The 22487-nt window shown below is 45.1% G+C and overlaps 1 protein-coding gene across 1 annotated transcript; it reads right to left on the bottom strand.

Annotated features, from left to right (window-relative positions):
- Positions 1–961: 961 nt before the first annotated feature.
- On the bottom strand, positions 962–17203 carry POLR3D (RNA polymerase III subunit D). The gene is made up of 9 exons (XM_018570217.1): positions 17083–17203; positions 15310–15463; positions 15081–15124; positions 12033–12184; positions 10026–10150; positions 7917–8079; positions 4202–4473; positions 2301–2453; positions 962–1122 (listed from the first exon to the last, which is right to left on the bottom strand). Exons 2-9 carry the CDS (start codon positions 15460–15462, stop codon positions 1000–1002), a joined length of 1185 nt encoding a protein of 394 aa, XP_018425719.1. The 5' UTR covers position 15463; positions 17083–17203; the 3' UTR covers positions 962–999.
- Between the last annotated feature and the right edge of the window lie 5284 nt (positions 17204–22487).

Below are 22487 nucleotides of genomic sequence, written 5' to 3'. Positions count from 1 at the left end.
TCTTGCTGCATTGTTCCATTATCTCAAGTAAAGGAAAAGTCCAATGGTAACAGCCTAGAATAGTCATGGCTAGTTAGCAGACCTGGGAACTTAGAAGCACAGATCTCCAAATTAACCAACTAATCTGGGAAAGCTGGCAGGTGGTCTAATCTGCAGAAAACTGAAATACCTGCATTAAATGGACAAGGCTTTTAAAGGAGAACTATGGGGTAAGTGTTTTTCCCCATAGTTCTAAGGGTCACGGGAGGACATAAACTAGCGTCCTCCCGTGACCCAAAGCTCAGTATATCGCGAGCTACAGCTCGCGATATACCGAGACCGCCACAGCCGGGATGGATCCCGACATTACTGTCTGAATCTGCCCAGCTGCGTGATCGACAGCTGGTTCTTCCTATCTAGAGGCAGAGCCAGCTGTACCCGCCCCCTCCCCCGTCCGTTCCGCCAGTCAGCATGCCGACGTGTGACAGTTTCATTGTCACACGTCGTCTAGAACTATGAGGTTGAGTGAAAATCACTCACCTCATAGTTCTCCTTTAAGCAAAACCAAGTTTCCCCAGATGACACATCATGAGTCCTTTGAAGGAGGCAATAGTCTGAGCCTTACTTATTATTCTTACTTATAAGAGCTGTTTCCTTGTTGGAAGACCTTCTTCTAGAAAAGTCATGGCCTATGAAGCCGGAGCGACCATTAAACACACGTTAAAAGCTAGATTTCTACACAAGAAAAACTTCACACTGTGTTTCAGCTCACTCCACAAGGCATTTAAGTGTTGGATTAAAGTAGCTCTTCAGACCGTTCCAACTTGTCTTCTCAGATCAATACAGAATTCCATCTTCACATAATTATTCAAGCATATGGATAGAACTATCCAAGTGTATCTGTGGTATAAACTGGAAATAAAGAGCTTCCCCACAGCTTCTGGACTCAAGGGTGGCCCAGCCACAGCAGACACAGCATTACGTTAAACAGTTTGTGCTCTATAAGCCAGAGTGTTGGCCTCATTGCTGCCGTTGTTCCAGCAAAGACTCAAAATCTGGTGAACAGACAAGTTTATGCTGAACATGTCCAAGAACCATCATCTCTCCTCGACGGGCTTCCCCAACACCGACCGACACCAGCTCCTATAAAAGAGAACGCAGAAGTTATTGTACATCATTTAGCCCTCATTCACACTAGAAAAGGCCGGCACGTACAATTCCGTGCTGCGTGCAGGGCCGTATCGGGCAGCTCCCGGCAAGGACAGGTGCTGCGTGTGATTAGTACGCTGCCCCTCTCCTTCTCTATCGGACTACGCGGCTGTACGCCGCCCTACGCTCACCCCAAGTGCAGGTCTGTACGGGTGTCCCGGCTCGGACGCAGACAGCATCCATCCTGTCAGCATAGGAGTACGGATACCCACACAGACTTGCAGGGTGGGCGAACGTAGGGCGGCGTACGGCCGCGTACTCCCGTAGAGAAGGACGGGGGCTGCGTACTAATCACACGCAGCGCCCGTCCTTCCCAGGAGCTGCACAATACAGCCGTGCACGCAGCACAGAGCTGTACGTGCCGGCCTTTTCTAGTGTGAATGAGGGCTTAAAGGCGAAGGTCACTTTTGAATAAAATTGACTATGCTGTCAAAGGGGTTCCAGTAGCTTAAAAAACACTTTGCAGCTTAGAAAAATGCTGATTAGTTTAAATACCATAGCTGCAGGCCATGAGCGGACGTACCCTTTAAGCAGCAATCAGCACCAAGACTGAGATGCTAGGTTACATTACCAATAGGGGCACTGTATATAGCATGTGTGTTACATTTTATTTGGTGTTAGTGCAGTTGCAGCTTCCTCAGCTTCTACTCACCCTGGCCCAAGAATCTATGACTATGGTGCGAGCATTATAAATGTTCCTTAGGAGATGGCAAATTATGTGAAAAGCTCAGGGTTCTTTATATAGCACTATGGAAAACGCTTTAACTGTAAAGAGTCTTAAAATATTTGTGTAGTCTTGATGCCATTGTAGTGAAAAAAAGAGATTAAGGGGTGTATTTATAAAGTGTTCATAGAGCGAACAGCTCTGCGAGCATCTGACTTTTAGATTTGCAGCACATTATGGCCACTAGATGGAGCCGAGCATACTAATTTCCTATGCGCCTCGGCTTCGTCTAGCTGTTTGCAGAGCTTTCGCTCTATGAATGTTTTATAAATATACTTCTATGTGTTATTGGGGGGGTCGGGGAGTCCCTCCTAATGGCTTGTTTTAGGAGTTAGGTTTATGTTTATATTAGTTCTCAATAGAATGAACTGTGAATTAGATTGATCACCTGCAGGAAGGAGGTGGAAGTTCCCAACGTGACATCGAGTGTAACCTTGCCCAAAGCAAGCTGCACTTTGCCTGATTTACGCACAACTAGCTTTCCGATCTGTCCCTCAGACACATTGCGCAATGAACAGATTTCCTCTGCTGCTGGTGTCTCCTGCAGAAAGAAAAAACAAATGATATAATCACAGCTTCAACAAAATATCAAAGTGAAGTGTTGGTCCGTTCAATCTGATATCTCAGTTAAAATATCAACTGACCAAAATCACCTTTATTTCCTAAATCTCTGAAATTCCAGCAGCTGGATCTCTAAACCCAAGCACCCTGGCTCTACACCCTCTGCAGTGGGGGTTCCTTCTCTTGCTGCATTGTTCCATTATCTCAAGTAAAGGACAATGGCAAGAGCCCAGTATCCCTAAGTACAATTTTACGGGTGCCATATGCCATGCTACAGGCTGCCTGTAGTGTGACCTCAAGATCTTCTCAAGAACGGACATGAGCAGGATGAGGAGCACATACCTATAAATCTCAAATGACTGTCACCCTGGTGTCATGCAAGAGAAATAAGTATACTTTTATTATGGATCATATAAAACCAACAACCCTGCTCCTCCGAGGTAATCATTGGCCACCAATGTGCAGCGTCTGCCTGAAATCTGTACAACTCGTGTCTGTCTTGGCCTTTAATACATGTAATAGACATTGGGGGGAGTTGATCAAAACTGGAGCAGACAGAATCTGGAGCAGTTGTCCATGGCTTCAGTTTGTTCAGTTAGGATATGAAAATGAAAAAGAGAACCTGATTGGTTGCCATCCACAGCTGCTCCAGATTTGGATAAATTCCCCCTCAATATGTTTGCCTATTAGGTGCAGAACCGGTGCATCGTATATGTGTACTGCTCTGAAGATTTTAGACAGAGGCTTTGCAATGCCAGGTAGGACCCACATTGAAGATCTAGGAGAAGCGAGGTTGCAGGTATATCTGTAAAAAATAAGTCAAGGCAACTGGACTTGCTGTATTTTTCTTGAAGACGTTTCACTGGTCATCCAACCAGCTTTCTCAATTCAGAATAACTTGTACAACATTTATCTGGGAATAAATATGGTGAATGTTGTAGGATGGGTACTTAACTGTCTTCAAAGGAGTGACCTTTTTTATTTAGGTTTAGGTATACTTGACTTAATTTTTACAGATATACCATGACCTGGATGAATGAGAACCTTCACAGATGAGGTTGCAGGTAGGTATGCTCTATAATAAAAGGTGCACTAATAGCACACCTATCCTTTATTTCTTTGGCAGAAAATGACATCCAACTGCAGACTGAAATAAAAAGGTTATTATTAACGCCATTGGATCCCAAAAAAATGAGTGTGTAAAATGATCTTTGTTATATGGACATTACTAATACTTCCCTTTGGGTGTGGCTAAATCGTCCAATGGTTTCTTAAAGTGAACATGACCTTTCAAGTCCTAATTTTAATTTTGTAAGCATTTCATATACCGCTGAAATTTACACTATGGTTTACATACTTTTACTCGTTGTAACCTCATCTTTTATATTTCATTTAAAAAATGGGTAATTTGTTGTGTTTTGGGGCATTTAATTAAATTTGTCACTAAATTTTGGGGTTTAATAAGGAGTTGCGCTAATATTGCGCAACATAAACATTTTCAACTACCACCATTTTATTCTATAGGGTCTTGGCATTCAGAAAATATATAATGTTGGGGGGGTTTTACGTCATTTTCAGGCCTAAAATGTGGAATATAACATGGGTGCAAAAATGGAAAAAAGGGCCTCAGTCATGAAGGGGTTAAAATCCCTCCTAGGAGTAGACACGAATCCTTCTCTGTGTGTCCGATTTAGCACAGCTTAAATTGAATGCACGTCCCGTACACACCTGACTTTTGTCCTTGACTAGTAACACATGACCATCCTCAGTTTGCACTTCACTGCGGACAGGTCGAGATTCCTGGGTAAGTGGCTGTCCTGGGAGTGTGTCTGGGAGCTGCACAAAGAAAAGAGCGTCCTCTCCCGAGATCCCCAGAGATTCCAACAACTCCGGCAGTGGCACATCCTTCTTTTCCGGTGGCTTCTTCACTACAGGGGCCTTGCACTGGGGAACTCCAGGTTTCACATCATCATCCTCATTTTCCATTGGTTCTTCCTTTACTAAAAAGACAAAATTCAAAACACAAATATCCTACATTATTACAGTTCTCTTGCAGTCTATTATCCATGCAGTCCAATCTAAATCATGACAATTACTCATTAATTTTATGTAAAAGACACCATTGCTAATGTTCCCTTAAAGGGTAACTCCACTTTTGTTGAGAAAAATCAATCTCCTCTGGGTGATCCATGCACATTGCGAGGATATTAACAAACTTTGTTGCCGTTTCCTACCTCTTTCTGTTCCACATAAAAAGCTGTTTGTTGAACCATGTCCTTTCCAAACTGATCCCTGAACGGGAGGGCCTGATCCCTGAACGGCAGGGCCTGATCCCTGAACGGCAGGGCCTGATCCCTGAACGGCAGGGCCTGATCCCTGATTGGTAGCTGACCTCCCACACTGCATGCTTTTGTGTCATCCAGTGAGAAGCATTTTTGAAGGGAACAAAAGCCTGTCAATACAGGCCCTTAAACCCAGCTCTTTACTATAAAGAGAGGTGCACCAAAATGAAAATGTCAAAAACGAAACGAAAAAAATGTCAGGCTGAAACCGAAAATGTTTTTTATTCTAACTTTTGTTTTAACATTTTATTTGTATTTATTTTTTATAAAAAAAATAATTTTTTTATATTTTATTCATTCATTTTTAATATTTATTTATTTTTTACTTTACTTTTAGGGACTTCGGGGAAATATTGGGGGTCCCTTTTAGATAGTAAGCCCTCAGGGGCACGGCCCTCCTTACCATCTTGTCTTAAATTGTATTGTGATTGTAATGTCTTCCTTATATTGTAAAGCGCTGCGCAAACTGTTGGAGCTATATAAATCCTGTATAATAATAAACAGACCTCAGATATTTCCCTTTTAAAATAGAAAAAGAGATTGTGAACAATCTCTTTTTCTGCAGCCCCCGTTATCAATGAACAGGAATCCTCTATACTGAGTGTTCCTGTTCATTCATAACATGAGGACAGAGTGTGTTTACTATAACCACAATCATGAATGGACAGGAGATGATGTAGATAACTTCCCATTCATTCATAATTGAGGATATAATACCCATACTCTGTCTTCAATTATTTACAAACACTCAGCGATCACTGATCACCGAGTGCTTGTACCACTCTCGTTCCTGTGTCAGTGAGCGAGCCGAGCTCAGCCACCTGTGACAGCCCTGGCTGTCTCCGCCCCCACACCCCTCTCCTGGTCTGTCACAGGAGGATGAGCGGTGCGGGGAGGAGAGACGCCGGCCACTCACGGCGGGACACAGAGCAGCACACAGCGGGGAGGAGAGAAAGAACGGATGCACCGCTATATCGGCAAGAAAATGGCACTTTCTGCATTTTGCCAAAGATGCCATTTTCGGCCAATATGTTTCAGCGGCCGATATATGTGTGCATCCCTAGTTATAAATTATGGATTTTTTTTATATAGAACTCAGATATGTACCAGAATGTGTCTGGATATTCGTCTCCTGTAATAAACAGTGCAGCAGAGCAGAGGCAAGGACAACACTCTGAACCATTCAAAGCTTTATTTTTTACAGTGCTCTTAGTGACACAATGAACATGGTCAAACGAGCAAAGTGCAGTGGAATGACCTTATCTGTATGCTGCTGCTCCTCCTGGGTGATCCATGCACATTGCGAGGATATTAACAAACTTTGTTGCCGTTTCCTACCTCTTTCTGTTCCACATTAAATAGAAGGGAAGGCTCTGGACCAGTCTGCACAAAATAATTGCAGTGTAGTCTGTGCAAAAGTCCAGGAACTGTTTGTTCTGTCTGGAAGAGGTGGGTGGATCACATGTTGAACTAAATTACAGATCCTTTGGCAGGTAGAATAATTGACAGATGTGTTTCTGTATTAGCTGCTTTCCTGGCATCCAGCTTTAAGTAAGTGATCCCTTTTAAATGTACTAACCTTTGACAGATGAGGGGTCCACCTCCATCTGTTCTTCTTTGGGGACCATAGGCAGCGTGTCCTCCTCTTCATTGTCTTCCCTAAACAGCCACCCTGAATGTGCCAGTGGGAGCTGTACAGGATGGTTCTGCGCATCATTCTGTAAACCTGGGTCATTCAGAAACTGTAAAAGGACAGTAAACCATTGTTATACACCAGAAAAGAGAACTAAACCGTAATAATTTTTTTATATTTTATTCATTCATTTTTAATATTTATTTATTTTTTACTTTACTTTTAGGGACTTCGGGGAAATATTGGGGGTCCCTTTTAGATAGTAAGCCCTCAGGGGCACGGCCCTCCTTACCATCTTGTCTTAAATTGTATTGTGATTGTAATGTCTTCCTTATATTGTAAAGCGCTGCGCAAACTGTTGGAGCTATATAAATCCTGTATAATAATAAACAGACCTCAGATATTTCCCTTTTAAAATAGAAAAAGAGATTGTGAACAATCTCTTTTTCTGCAGCCCCCGTTATCAATGAACAGGAATCCTCTATACTGAGTGTTCCTGTTCATTCATAACATGAGGACAGAGTGTGTTTACTATAACCACAATCATGAATGGACAGGAGATGATGTAGATAACTTCCCATTCATTCATAATTGAGGATATAATACCCATACTCTGTCTTCAATTATTTACAAACACTCAGCGATCACTGATCACCGAGTGCTTGTACCACTCTCGTTCCTGTGTCAGTGAGCGAGCCGAGCTCAGCCACCTGTGACAGCCCTGGCTGTCTCCGCCCCCACACCCCTCTCCTGGTCTGTCACAGGAGGATGAGCGGTGCGGGGAGGAGAGACGCCGGCCACTCACGGCGGGACACAGAGCAGCACACAGCGGGGAGGAGAGAAAGAACGGATGCACCGCTATATCGGCAAGAAAATGGCACTTTCTGCATTTTGCCAAAGATGCCATTTTCGGCCAATATGTTTCAGCGGCCGATATATGTGTGCATCCCTAGTTATAAATTATGGATTTTTTTTATATAGAACTCAGATATGTACCAGAATGTGTCTGGATATTCGTCTCCTGTAATAAACAGTGCAGCAGAGCAGAGGCAAGGACAACACTCTGAACCATTCAAAGCTTTATTTTTTACAGTGCTCTTAGTGACACAATGAACATGGTCAAACGAGCAAAGTGCAGTGGAATGACCTTATCTGTATGCTGCTGCTCCTCCTGGGTGATCCATGCACATTGCGAGGATATTAACAAACTTTGTTGCCGTTTCCTACCTCTTTCTGTTCCACATTAAATAGAAGGGAAGGCTCTGGACCAGTCTGCACAAAATAATTGCAGTGTAGTCTGTGCAAAAGTCCAGGAACTGTTTGTTCTGTCTGGAAGAGGTGGGTGGATCACATGTTGAACTAAATTACAGATCCTTTGGCAGGTAGAATAATTGACAGATGTGTTTCTGTATTAGCTGCTTTCCTGGCATCCAGCTTTAAGTAAGTGATCCCTTTTAAATGTACTAACCTTTGACAGATGAGGGGTCCACCTCCATCTGTTCTTCTTTGGGGACCATAGGCAGCGTGTCCTCCTCTTCATTGTCTTCCCTAAACAGCCACCCTGAATGTGCCAGTGGGAGCTGTACAGGATGGTTCTGCGCATCATTCTGTAAACCTGGGTCATTCAGAAACTGTAAAAGGACAGTAAACCATTGTTATACACCAGAAAAGAGAACTAAACCGAGACTGACCACTAGGAGACCAAAGGAGAAGGGAAGCTTGGAAGAGAAGTGGCTGACGTGATATAACTAACTTACATTCACTAATGGAACAAAAATGTCCAAAGTTAGCCACACACAGCTGGTTCATGCTGAATTGGCAACAATTCAAGCCATCGGTGGCCCCGTCGGAACATCCCGGCTTTACATAAGTCGACTGAAAAATCAACTGAGCGGAAACAATGGTGGAAAAAATTCTGGCCCAAACAGAGACTGCATCCAATCAGTTCAAGGACAGAGGGACCAAGAATTCAATAGCCAGAGAAAGTGCCAAATTGTGAAATTAATCAAATACTATCCAGGATTCTAAGAACGTTTGTTTGGCGCTTTGTCTGGCTGAAATGCATATTGGGGGGAATTTATCAAAACTGGAGCAGACAAAAACTGGAGCAGCTGTGCATGGCAACCAATCAGCTTCTCTCTTTCATTTCCAAATCTTAACTGAGCAAACTGATAAGAGAAGCTGATTGGTTGCCATGCACAGCTGCTCCAGTTTTAATAAATTCCCCCCATTGACTTCTCAATTCGGGTAGCCTCTATTGTGAAGGGGAAGGGGGGCTTCCAAGCCATTTTTCTATACCAAGGACTCCAGTTTCTATTGATTGGGGATCCGTATTCATCACCTCGCTTCCATTTCTCTTTTGAATACAATAGCCAGCAGTGGAGATTCCACCATCCACGCTGTTTAGCATGGATGAAGGAATTGACTGATTTACTTGTTCAACCACTCAAACCATGTAAGCCTAAGATAAAAAAATGTAAACTGTTCATGCAATATGTTAATGATCCTACATACAGGGGCATATCATTGGGGGGAATTTATAAAAACTGGAGCAGACAAAATCTGGAGCTGCTGTGCACGGCAACCAATCACCACATTTTGTCTGCTCCAGTTTTGATAAATTCCCCTCATTCTGTATATTAGAATGACCAGGTAGGAGTGTTGACCTCAATCCCACTGTAATGCTGTGGGGTGATCTGAAGCAGACCGTTCAAGCAAAACAAGCCAAATATATACATTCCCTTTTGTCTTAAAGAAATGGGTGCTGTCTTAAATGTTCTGCATAGCGCTACACAATAGATGGCGCTGGCGAGTATAGGAATTTCCTATACTTCTCATCGCCATGTAGGGGCGCTAGTACCGTGCAAACGGTATACACCGGGCAGAAGCTTTATCAATGAACCCCTTAGTATTCAATCAACAAGCCCCTACACTGTAAACCATTTTTTCAATAAGAATTCAGAAATAAAATAACGTAAGTACGGTCCTTTAGATGTATTAGGAAATACAGGTCTTGCTGCCCAGCAGCTGTAATAGCTCCTATGAAACAGATAGAGGTTGATAACTGAGCAGCTATAATTATGCGTCAAGGTCAATTTGTCTTAAAGCGACGCTAAACTCAGGAGTTAAATCAAAAAAATGCATTCAGGTACCTTAACTATTAACAACAATGTCTCTTATTTGTGTATCACTCGGCTGTCGATCCTCCAATCATCTCTGAATTGGTGCCGACACTGTCCTTCCTTCTGGAGGGGGGCTACTCTTCCCCATGGTCCCTGTGTGTGTTAGGTAAAGTAGTCACCGCTCCAAGCTCGCTCCCAGAATGGACTACAAAGAATAAACTAAAGGTGAAATTGTAGTCCATCACTGGAGTGAGCTTGGAACAGGGGCTACTTTACAACACACACAGGGACCATGGGGAACAAAAATACCCCTCCCCCCTCCAGAAGGAAGGACATCATAGCAAGTAGCCTAACTATTAATATTGAACTCCTGAGTTCACGGTCACTTTAAGGAGGCTCAAGAAAGAACTAAAACAAACAGAAAGCCAAGTAAGGCATTTATGGAGTCAACCCACCTTATCATTTTTCAGCATTTGCAGGATCTGTTTAGTTTCTTCCTCAGTCTCCCTTTTCTCCCGTTTTATGTTGATGATGTGGGAGGGACCAAGATCCCCAGCATCAGATGGCCCGTCCCATGCAGCTAGAGATAAAAGAGAAAAATTGAATCAGTTTCCACCTTTATGGCAGAATCTCTATCAAATATATAAAAAAAGAACAGCAAAGGCACAAAGGTGTGAAAATCTAGGATGCTTGCTGAAAAATGTAAGGAAGCAAATCGAGGCAGTGACCAAGTTGCTGGAGATATGTACATACATTAACTTTTATATGCGGTGTGCTCAAAGGCATGACATATTCCCTGATGAGGATGAAGATTCATGAAATGTGTTGGCTTTTGGTACATGCTTAGGAATCAAGAACCTACTAATATTGAGATCATGTATTGTCACATGTCATATGCCAAGTCTCAGTGTATGTTTCTTCTTAGAAACCAATCAGCGTGTTTTAAGCCCATCTACAGGCGTCACACTTTCACCTTCAGCTGCCCCCTCCCTCCCCTGAAATGTCCCCCCACATGTTTTTTATGCGTTTTGTTTTTTCCAATTAACTTCTTCAAAGTATCCAGGCCAGTCACATGATGCCCCATCATTCTCTTCACCTCTTCTCCAGTCCTTAACGATACAGAGAGCATGGCTGACATGATATCAGCACCATTACATATTGAATGCAGGGTGCCATGGTGGCTGCCCCTAACATTCAGCACTTAGCATGCCCCCAGTCTTCCGCGTTGAGTCACTTCATCTAACCCAGAAAAGCTAAGACCTCTTGTGGTGGAGAAGAGGTACTGTGTGGAAAAGCTATGGATTGAGGGCGAGTATTGCAGCCTTACTTTAATTTTATTTTTTTTGGACATTTAATTTTTTGGACACAGCCTAGGGGTCCAATAAAAAATAATCACGGGTTTGACTTTAGGCTGGGCTCACACTTTTTCCAAAATGTCCTTTAAAACAGACATGGACTATATCTGCCAAGCAATGTACCGCAACGTATGGTAATATGGGTGTTGTGGCGCACTGCAACACGTGCATAGGAGCTGCATTGCCTTACTGTGTTCAGAAGCCATTCAGAATGAATGCCAGTGCAAGGCACTAACACATGTAATGTGTGCTAACATTGTGTTAATATCTGCTAACATTGTGTTAATATCTGCAACGCACCGCAGCGGGAAAGTGTGAACCCAGTTTAAAGCATATCATGGCACCTAAAGAAGGCAGTCTAATTTCTTAAATATATCTGCTAGTAGGACCGATCCTTCCCTGTGCTATAGAGCAGAAGACAGGATCAAAGTACTGCACATGGACCGATATCCTCATCGGCCAGGTATTACATTGGGTCCAGAAGCTCAGGTCATTCCTTCATTTATGAGCAGATATTCCTCTGCCTGTCATTCTCAGGGAGTTAGCCTTCTGTCTACGAATAAGGTCTGTGATTGGCGGCTTAGATACATTACTTAAAGGAAAACTATGAGGCAAGTGCTTTTCACTCACCTCATAGTTCTAGCCGACCTGTGACAATGAGACTGTCACAGGTCGGCTCAGTAGATCGGGAGGTGAGCGAACACATACCAGCGTTCGCTCACCACTCGATCCTGTCACGGCTCTCTGCCGTGACAGGGGAGGGGCTGGATTCCCCCCTCCCCGATCCGCCAGCACTGGCTGGCGGAACGGACGGGGGAGGGGGCGGGTTTACAGCTGGCTCTGCCTCTAGAGATAGGCAGAGCCAGCTGTCACTCACGCAGCTGGGCGGATCTCGACATCGATGTCGGGATCCGCTCCCGCATCTCAGTATACCGCGAGCAGCAGGGTGATGGGAGGACGCTAGTTTGTGTCCTCCCGTTACCCTAAGGAGAACTATGGGGAAAAGCCCTGACCCCATAGTTCTCGTTTAATAAGAATGAGGTGTAAAAAAAAAACAACAGTCCATCGGGTTCAACCAATACTAATCCAATCTCCCATAAGCATTACTTTTCTTTTTGAGCTGCTCTGCTGGTCCCTGCTCAAAGATGGAGTGACTCTGGATAACTTGCGGCCTCCCTCGTCCCCTTCCTGGTCCATCTCCTCGGCGATCCCTATTACGTTCAGATCTGTCAACTTTTACAGAAACCTCTTCTTTTGGCCTAGATGAAGAGGAAAATGCAAATTAAAAGAATGCACAAGAGTAGAATGCAAATGCAGAATAATAATCATGGGTTAGAGTAAGCAGTAGTTATATGTAGGGGAGACTTTAACCCGCTGACTAGCTTCGATCCCCACAGAGGAGAGTGGTTCGATCTACTGACCAGGGTTTCCAAATCCGTGGAGTCTGACTCTTTCTGCTGTAGTAGGAACATCTACTCCTTGGGTAGGCAACCTCGGCAGCCAAGCTGTTGTGGAATTACAAGTCCCGTGAGGCATTGCAAGACTCAGAGCCAAAGGCATGACTCCCAGAGGCACTATAAGATTTGTAGTTTCACCACAGCTAGAGCATCGAGGTTGCCTCCCCTTGATCTACTCTATTTACAATATCCATACTATAAACTGAACAGAGTTACTGAGTAGTTCTCTCATAACACTGACATTCCTCAAAATGTTCAATCTGGCAATATAAGGGATATCTGCCATGGGAGGAATACTGCTGACCTCCCCTGAATATGCTTGCTGCCTCGCTGTCCTTTGCCTCCATTTCTGAAAACAGTGAACTGACAAAAAGATGCAGCAGGTAACAGGTAGAACCCCCTAATCTATATAACTTCTTGCAAGTCCGTGACTCAAATGACTGAAACCAGAGGATGAACATGATGGCTAGATAACTAGCACTTTCAAAGGGAGATCAGCAATGGTAGTTGACATACTTCTCTCATGACAGGTTTCCTTTAGGCTACGTTCACACTATGTGCGGTGACCTGGGTACGTAGAAAACAATTGTATTCTAAGTGCCCCGCTCACACCACAATGTGGGTGTGATATCCAGCGCACCATGTCTGCGTTTTTCCGCAGCACAGTGGATTGGCACCACAGGTCACCGCTCCGCAGCACACCAAAGCTTCTGTGACCTGAATATAGTTAGATATACAGTGGCTTGCAAAAGTGACTTTGTTTTCTATTTTGTTGCATTACCACCTGGAATTAAAATGGATTTTTATTTGGATTTCATGTTATCGACATTCACAAAATAGTCCAAAATGGTGAAGGGAAAGCAAGAAAATAACTTGTTTGCTATGAAGCCCCTACATAAGATCCGGTGCAACCAATTACATTCAGAAGTCCCATAATTAGTTCCTTACAGCCCACCTGTGTGCAATCCAAGTGTCACATGACTTCAGTATACAGTGTATATACACCTGTGTGCAATCCAAGTGTCACATGACTTCAGTATATATACACCTGTGTGCAATCCAAGTGTCACATGACTTCAGTATATATACACCTGTGTGCAATCCAAGTGTCACATGACTTCAGTATATATACACCTGTGTGCAATCTAACGGTCACATGATCTCAGTATATAAATACCTGTTCTGAAAGACCCCAGAGTCTGCAAAACCACCAAGCAAGCGGCACCATGAAGACCAAGGAGCTCTACAAACAGGTCAGGGACAAAGTTGTGGAGAAGTACAGATCAGGGGGGGTTATAAATAAAATATCCAAAACTTTGAACATCCCATGGACCACCATTAAATCCATTATTAGAAAATGGAAAGAATATGGCACCACAACAAGCCTACCAAGAGAGGCCCGCCCACCAAAACTCCCTGACCAGGCAAGGAGGGTAATAATCAGAGAGGCAACAAAGAGACCAAAGATAACCCTGAGGGAGCTGCAAAGCTCCACGGTGGAGATTGGGGCATCTGTCCATAGGACCACTTGAAGCCGTACACTCACCAGAGCTGGCCTTATGGAAGGGTGGCCAGGAAAAAGCCATTGCTTACAGAAAAAAATAAGCAAACAGTTTTCTGTTCGCCAAATGGCATGTGGGAGACCCCCGAACATATGGAAGAAGGTGCTCTGGTCAGATGAGACTATAAATTGAGCTTTTTGGCCTTAGAGGAAAACACAATGTCTGGCGCAAATCCATACCCTCGCATCACCCAAAGAACACCATCCCCACAGTGAAGCATGGTGGGGGCAGCATCATGCTGCAGAGATGTTTTTCATTGGCAGGGATCGGCAAACTGGTCAGAATTGAAGGAATGATGGATAGCGCTAAATACTGGGAGATTCTTGAGGGAAACCTGTTTCAGTCCACCAGAGATTTAAGACTGGGACGGAGGTTCACCTTCCAGCAGGACAATGACCCGAAGCATACTGCTACAGCAACACTCGAGTGGTTTAAGGGGAAACATTTAAATGTCTTGGAATGGCCTAGTCAAAGCCCAGACCTCAATCCAATTGACAATCTGTGGCATGACTTAAAGATTGCTGCACACCAGCGAAACCCATCCAACTTGAAGGATCCGGAACAGTTTTGCCTTGAAGAATACACAAAAATCCCAGTGGCTAGATGTGCCAAGCTTATAGAGACGTACTGCAATGGACTTGCTGCTGTAATTGCAGCAAAAGGTGGTTCTACAAAGTATTGACTTTGGGGGGGGGGGGGTGAATAGTTATGTACGCTCATGTTTTCTGTTTTTTTGTCTTATTCCTTAATTGCATCACAAAAAATATTTTGCATCTTCAAAGTGGTATTATTATTACACAGGATTTATATAGCGCCAACAGTTTGCGCAGCGCTTTACAATATAAGGAAGACATTACAGTTACAATACAAGACAAGATGGTAAGGAGGTCCCGGCCCGTAAGGGCTTACAATGTAAAAGGGAGGGAGAAGTGATACATGAGGAGGTGAAGCGGTAGGCATGCTGTGTAAATCAAATGATACAAACCCCCAAAAATCTATTTTTGGGGGGTGGTAATGCAACGAAATAAGAAAAATACTATGGAGGGGGTGAGGACTTTTTAAGCCAGCCAATGTACCACACGTGGAAAAACCGGACAACTAGAATAATGTGAAAGGTGAATAGTCAAGATACTCACTCTTCTTTAATCTTCCGGCTAATTATATTTGGAGCAAAGGTTTTCTGTAAAAAAATAAAAAAAAGTCACAAAACATGAATTTAAATGAAGCAATTACCAAGATCTTCCCCGTCCTACAATCACAATGTACTCTTGTATTAAAAGAACTAAAAACAAAAAAGCAGGAGTTCCACTTTAACCTATATGCCTGTGCTAAACCTTAGGACATGGATATGAAAGTAGATCCCACCTTCCGGACACCACCGAGGGTAAGATCCCTGGAGCGGATAGACGGGAGGCGGCCTGGGGTCAGGGGAGTTGAAGGTCTGCGTCCCACCAGTCCTCTGCCCCCTGATATCTGGGGCCTTGGACCAGAGTCATTCTTCTGAGCTCCCTCAGACATCCTGTAGGAAGGAAAGAAAACATCACTGGATACAATTCTGCAGGTGGAACACATATCGATGCATACATAGAGGTGTAACACATATAGAAAAGATCAGGGGTGGGAATGTCTCCAACAACCCCTATAGCAGGTCCCCAGTCTCCAACAACCCCTATAGCAGGTCCCCAGTCACAAACAACTGGTAAAGCATGCCACCAGTCTCCCAACAACCCCTATAGCATGTTCTCGGTCTCCAACAACCCCTATATAGCATGTTCTCGTAGTCTCCAACACCCCCTATAGAACGCCCCCAGTCTCCAACAACCCCTATAGCATGTCCCCAGTCTCCAACAACCCCTATAGCACGTCCCCAGTCTCCAACAACCCCTATATGTCTGTGAAAATGTCTTGTACAAATCATTCTGAATTGAAAAAGCTGGTTGGATGACCAGTGAAACGTCTTCAAGAAAAATACAGCAAGTCCAGTTGCGTTGACTTATTTTTTACAGATATAACAACCCCTATAGCATGTCTCCAGTCTCCAACAAGCCCTATAGCGTGTCCCCAATCACCAACAACCCCTATAGCATGTCCCCAATCACCAACAACCCCTATAGCCCGCCCTCAGTTTATAGCATGCCCCCAGTCTCCAACAACCCCTATAGCATGCCCCCAGTCTCCAACAACCCCTATAGCACATCCCCAGTCTCCAACAAGCCCTATAGCATGCCCCAAGTCTCCAACAAGCCCCTGTTACTCTCTCTTTTTGTCCTGGTGACCGTTATCACTGAAAGTGAGAGAAATTCCCAAATTTGTGGTTGTCACCAGAACAGCAATAGAGGGGAAATCTTCCAGTGGCGACACCAGCTCTACTGACCACCAGGGATTTTCTCTCACTTCCCGTTGTTACTATCAAACATGAAGCAGGGGGAAATTTCTCCAAAAGCTGACAGGGGTTATAACCCACCCTCACATTAACTTTTTACTTCAACTAAAATAAAAAAGTGTTTAGGCTTCAGTTCTACTTAACTATTTCATCTACATAAGACATTTGTCTCCAAAAAAAATCAATAAGAGGGAAAGAAAAAAAAAAAAAAAAAACGAACTGCGGAGTACAGAAAATCAGAATGAAGAAATAAAGTAATAAAAAAACAAAACAAAATTGAGTTAGAAAATAATCCAATGTGATGCGGGAACCCGCATTCGTACACATTCTTTGCCCCGGTTCCACCTTGCTTGCAATGGGTGCTGCATGCGCAACAAACGCATCAAAGTAGCTCATGCAGCATTTTCAGCTGCAAGCAACCCGTGCCTTTTCCCCTGCGCATTATACCAGCTGCGTTTGGGGGTTTATTAACGAGTAATGGCACCGCAAGTGCGACACATTGCGTTAACATGCGTCAAAGCATGCGCTTTGCCACGTCTTCAAGCAAGGCGAAGGTGTTTGAAGGAGAACTTATGGTGTAAAGCAGTGGCAGCTGACACCACTACAGATACATGATCTCTTCCTGGATTACTTTATATACATTGTATACCGTTTTTGGATTATTTCCGGGCAGCAATAGGAGACCAGAGACTCTATATCATACACAATAACAATATAATCCCCACAGGAGGCTGCCAGCAACACACAGCGCTCACCTGACTGCATTCACCACCGCATGTCTATCACCAGCACTGCTACCAGGGTGAAGGCAGGACCTGACGTCACTTCCGCTCCGGAGCAAAGCACTCTGGGGGATGTAGTTCTCTGGGCGCCGCGGCTCAGGCACTTGTTACTACTGTACAATCTGTACAAGGTGAGAGTATCTGCAGCCAGGACTTCTAATTCTCATCAGCTCTGCAGGGTGTGAACATTTGTCCATGGAAATGTCCCCTAATATGAGCCCAAAATACTGAATTTCGCTTGAAAAGTTTTAGCAGAAGTTAAAGAGTGGAGAGGGATTAGAACCCCTGTCAGGTTTTGAATGCTGCCTGTGTCCCCCGTTATGGAGATTGACCCTCTCTATTTGTCCTGTTGACCGTTATCACTGAAAGTGAAAGAAAATCCTTTGAGTTGTCATGAGAACAGGAAGAGATGGGAAATCTTCCAGTGGAGACACTGGTTCTGGTGAACACCAGGGATTGCCTTCACCTTGGCGGGATTTCCTCTAACTTCCTATTGTGGCTATTGGACAGGAAGTGAAGGGAAATCTCTCCAATAGGACACAGATGGCAATAGAAAAGCAGACAGGGGTTATTATAGCCCTCCCTTACTCTATCAAAAAATGGCTTCAGCTCTCCTTTAAAGGTCAGAATTGCTCCAGCATATACTGTGAACGGTACGTGATTCCGTTACGACACGTGGTGGCATCTGCTGTGTAACAGTACCTGCTCCAGGGGCCATCACTGGTGCTTAGATTGTTGTCCCGCAGGCTGGAAAGTCTGCTCAGGGTGAGGTTTCCATACGTTGCACTCTGATGGCATTGGCGAGATCTGAGACCTCTACCGTCGCACGGGACCCTTACTTCCTCTGTGCCCCCGGTCTGCACTTGCCGGAGGTCTTCTTTAAAATGGCAGAGGGGACACAAGGGGGGTGTGACCCGCATCCGGGTGCCACCATTGGAGGGGTAATTCCAAAAGATGTCACCAGCACTCCAAAAGTAGATTCAATATATTTTAATGACAACGGTCATTCAAAATCACAAGTACTTTCGGGGCCACGTTGGGTCCCCGTTATCAGGCTCAGAATAACACACTGTGCAACACACAGTGTGTTGCACAGTGTGTTATTCTGAGCCTGATAACGGGGACCCAACGTGGCCCCGAAAGTACTTGTGATTTTGATATTAGTTCAATCAGCTTCTCTCTTTAGTTTGTTCAGTTAAGCTTTGAAATGAAAAAGAGAAGCTGATTGGTCGGCATGGGAAACTGCTCCAGTTTTTTGGGGGAATTCATAAAAGCTGGAGCAGAAGGAATCTGTAGCAGTTGTCCATGGCAACCAATCAGCTTCTTTCTTCAGTTTGTTCATTTAAGCTGTAAAAATGGAAGGCAGAAGCAAATCAGTTCCCATGCCGCAAATCAGTCGTCATGGGCAACTGCTCCAGATATTGGGGGGGAATGGATAAAAACGTCAGCAGCCAGAATCTGGAGCTGTCAGCCACGGCAGCCAATCAGATTCTCTCTTCAGTTTGTTCAGTTAAGCTATGAAAATGAAACAGAGAAGCTGATTGGTCAGCATGGGCAACTGCTCCGGATATTGGGGAATTCATAAAAACTGGAGCAGAGGGGACATAGAGCAGGTGCCCATGGCAACCACTCAGCTTCTCCCTTCAGTTTGTCCAGTTAAGCTTTAAAAATGAAACGGAGAAGCTGATTGGTCGGCATGGGCCACTGCTCCAGATTTTGGGGAATTCATAAAAACTGGAGCAGTGGGAACGTAGAGCAGGTTTTCATGGCAACCAATCAGCTTCTCTCTTCACTTTGTTCGGTTAAGCAATGAAAATGAAACAGAGAAGCTGATTGGTCGGCTTGGGCCACTGCTCTAGATTTTGGGGTATTCATAAAAACTAGAGCAGAGGGAACGTAGAGCAAGTTTGTCCAGTTAAGCTTTGAAAATGAAAGAGGGAAGCTGATTGGTTGCCATGCAGAGCTGCTCCAGCTTCAGTCGGCTCCAGTTTTTGGTATATTCCTCCAACGTGCAAAGCGCAGTAACCCACAGCAACCAGTCAGTGGTCACCTTGATGACTGATTTAAAATGCACGACAGGCCAAATCTGATTGGTTGCTATTGGTTACCAAAATTTTGCACGTCGTTATCGCTCTCTGGCTTCCTTAACGGCAATGTTTTTACTTTTCTGTATCTCGTTCTGTCATCTCTCTCTCTCTCTCGCCCTCCCTGCTTTGCTGTTACCCTCCTACTCACCATTTTCCTCTCTCACTCTCTCTCTTTCCTCCTCTCGTCTCATTCCTGCATTCTCTTATTCCTCTGTAAGGTGCCACATCCTCCCTTGCAAGGTATGATCTCTATCCACCTAACAATATGACTGGCGGCGCCCTGATGTCTCCTGCCATGGAACTGCGATCTCGCAGCGCTCTGCCAGGCAGGCGACGCGTTTCACTGTGATATTTTGCGACTACTGGATCTCAACTTTTCACCGTTGTGCTGCAAGGTTTGTGTGGTGATCTGTGCGTGAAGGCTTTCTGGAGATATATATATATCTTCAGTACATCAAATCTGGAGCAGTCGCCTATGGCAACCAATCAGCTTCTGCCTTCAGTTTGTGCAGTTAAGCTTTGAAAATGAAAGAGAGAAGCTGATTGGTTCTAAGGAATGAGCCTTATTCAATGAGGAGGATTTCTCAAAACAGATTGGGGGGTAATGTATCAAAACTGGAGCCGATTTGCACTGCAGCCAATCAGCTTCTCTCTCTCATTTTCAAATCTTACCTGAGCAAACCGAAGAGAGATGCTAATTGGTTGCCATAGGCAACTGCTCCACATTCTGCCTGCTCCAGTTTTGATAAATAGCCCCCATAGAACGGGGCTCGTTGCTAGAACCGGATCTAGAGAATTAGGTGGTTGCCCAAAGCAACAAGGGAAATGCTGACTTTTGATGGCCAATGGCATCCGATTAGTGGCCCTGGGCAACAGCATTACTTAAGCCACAAAGGGCACTAACTCATAAGTCATCTCGGACCACAGGGGGCTGAAATGTTATTGGTTGCTATGGGTTACCGAACTTTGCTCAGCATCATTGCACACCCATGCTGAATAGGCCTGCGTGATTTATAAATAGGGGTGATGTTTGAGATCTGGCGCATTATTGATTGTTGTCATGGTGCTGCAGCAAATCAGATGCCATGTTTTAATATGCCGGAGCAGATTGGAGAATGAGACGTGAAATCTGATTGGTTGCTATGGACAACACTTTTCTTTTTTACCGTTTCTCTACTCTTCACACTTCCCCTCTCTGGTACATGGATGTGATCCCAGAACATGGCTCTGTATTTGTGTGTTGTTTATTCTGTTCAGTTCGTTTGATTATCTGCCATCATCAGATGCCGGTGTGACATAACGCTCTGCGAGCAGGGAGGAATCTATATCTGGCAGTGTGAGCGATGCTCTGCACGGGGCGCCATCGTCTCTCCTTCTGGACGCCTCTACAACTGTTATGCAAGATGACTGATATTGGCACAATGCTCTGCAACGCATGTCATGCTCTGCACGGCTTGTGACGCACTACCTAGTGAGCTTTTCTGGCATTTGAAGGGTTCAACAACGAGTGTCGCACTGCACAGCAAGAGGACTACAGGTCACAGCATACCCCTGACAGACAACATGCTGCAGCTGGCAGTTGGAGTGTGGTGACAAACCATTGAACACTTGTTTCATCCAAAAAGGAAACACATACCTGTTACTGTAACTCTGCTGTGTCATGCCTGTAGCCTCTGACCATCTCCTGTTGCATGCCCATATCCTCTGACCATCTCCTGTGTCATGCCTGTAGCCTCTGACAATCTCCTGTTGCATGCCCATATCCTCTGACCATCTCCTGTGTCATGCCTGTAGCCTCTGACCATCTCCTGTGTCATGCCTATAGCCTCTGACCATCTCCTGTGCCATGCCTGTAGCCTCTGACCATCTCCTATGCCATGCCTGTAGCCTCTGACCATCTCCTGTGTCATGCCTTTAGCCTCTGACCATCTCCTGGGTCATGCCTGTAGCCTCTGACCATCTCCTGTGTCATGCCTGTAGCCTCTGACCATCTCCTGTGCCATGCCTGTAGCCTCTGACCATCTCCTGTGTCATGCCTGTAGCCTCTGACCATCTCCTGTTGCATGCCTGGAGCCTCTGACCATCTCCTGTGTCATGCCTGTAGCCTCTGACCATCTCCTGTGCCATGCCTGTAGCCTCTGACCATCTCTTGTGTAATGCCTGTAGACTCTGACCATCTCCTGTGTCATGCCTGTAGCCTCTGACCATCTCCTGTTGCATGCCTGTAGCCTCTGACCATCTCCTGTGTCATGCCTGTAGCCTCTGACCATCTCCTGTGTCATGCCTGTAGCCTCTGACCATCTCCTGTGCCATGCCTGTAGCCTCTGACCATCTCTTGTGTAATGCCTGTAGACTCTGACCATCTCCTGTGTCATGCCTGTAGCCTCTGACCATCTCCTGTTGCATGCCTGTAGCTTCTGACCATCTCTTGTGTCATGCCTGTAGCTTCTGACCATCTCCGGTGCCATGCCTGTAGCTTCTGACCATCTCCTGTTGCATGCCTGTAGCCTCTGACCATCTCCTGTGTCATGCCTGTAGCCTCTGACCATCTCCTGCTACATGCCCGTAGCCTCTCACCATCTCCTGTTGCATGCCTGTAGCCTCTCACCATCTCCTATTGCATGCCCGTAGCCTCTGACCATCCCCTGATGCTTGAATATAGCCTCTGAACATCTTCTGTTGCATGCCTGCAGCAGCCTCACTAGGCCGGGCGTCACCCGGTGTGCATGTCATTACGTATACGTCACATGCACTTCACCACCGGTGGCCATCTTGGTGATGGGCGCCGGCAAAGAGAAGAGGGGATGTTCATCCGGCAGGATAAGGTATGCAGCCGGGCTCCCTCCTATCGGGCTCCTGGTCCACGAGTGCCCGGGTTTTCAGAGGGGGTGACACCAAAGTGACAAGTGTCAGTCATTTTGGTGTCACCCCCCTCTGATGGTGTCACCTGGTGCGGGCCGCACCCCCCCTTGACCATCTCCTATTGCATGCCCGTATCCTCTGACCATCTCCTATTGCATGCCCGTATCCTCTGACCATCTCCTATTGCATGCCCGTATCCTCTGACCATCTCCTATTGCATGCCGTATCCTCTGACCATCCCCTATTGCATGCCCATTATCCTCTGACCATCTCCTATTGCATGCTTGTATCCTCTGACCGTCCCCTATTGCATACCTGTATCCTCTGACCATCTCCTATTGCATGCCCGTATCCTCTGACCATCTCCTGTTGCATGCCGTATCCTTTGACCATCTCCTATTGCATGCCCGTATCCTCTGACCATCTCCT

This window comes from Nanorana parkeri, unplaced genomic scaffold (assembly GCF_000935625.1).
Source record: "Nanorana parkeri isolate BGI_ZX_2015 unplaced genomic scaffold, ASM93562v1 scaffold1480, whole genome shotgun sequence".
In the NCBI taxonomy this organism is placed as follows: Eukaryota; Metazoa; Chordata; class Amphibia; order Anura; family Dicroglossidae; genus Nanorana; species Nanorana parkeri.
Note: the sequence above shows the minus strand (reverse complement) of the source record. Positions and strands in the feature narration are given on the sequence as shown.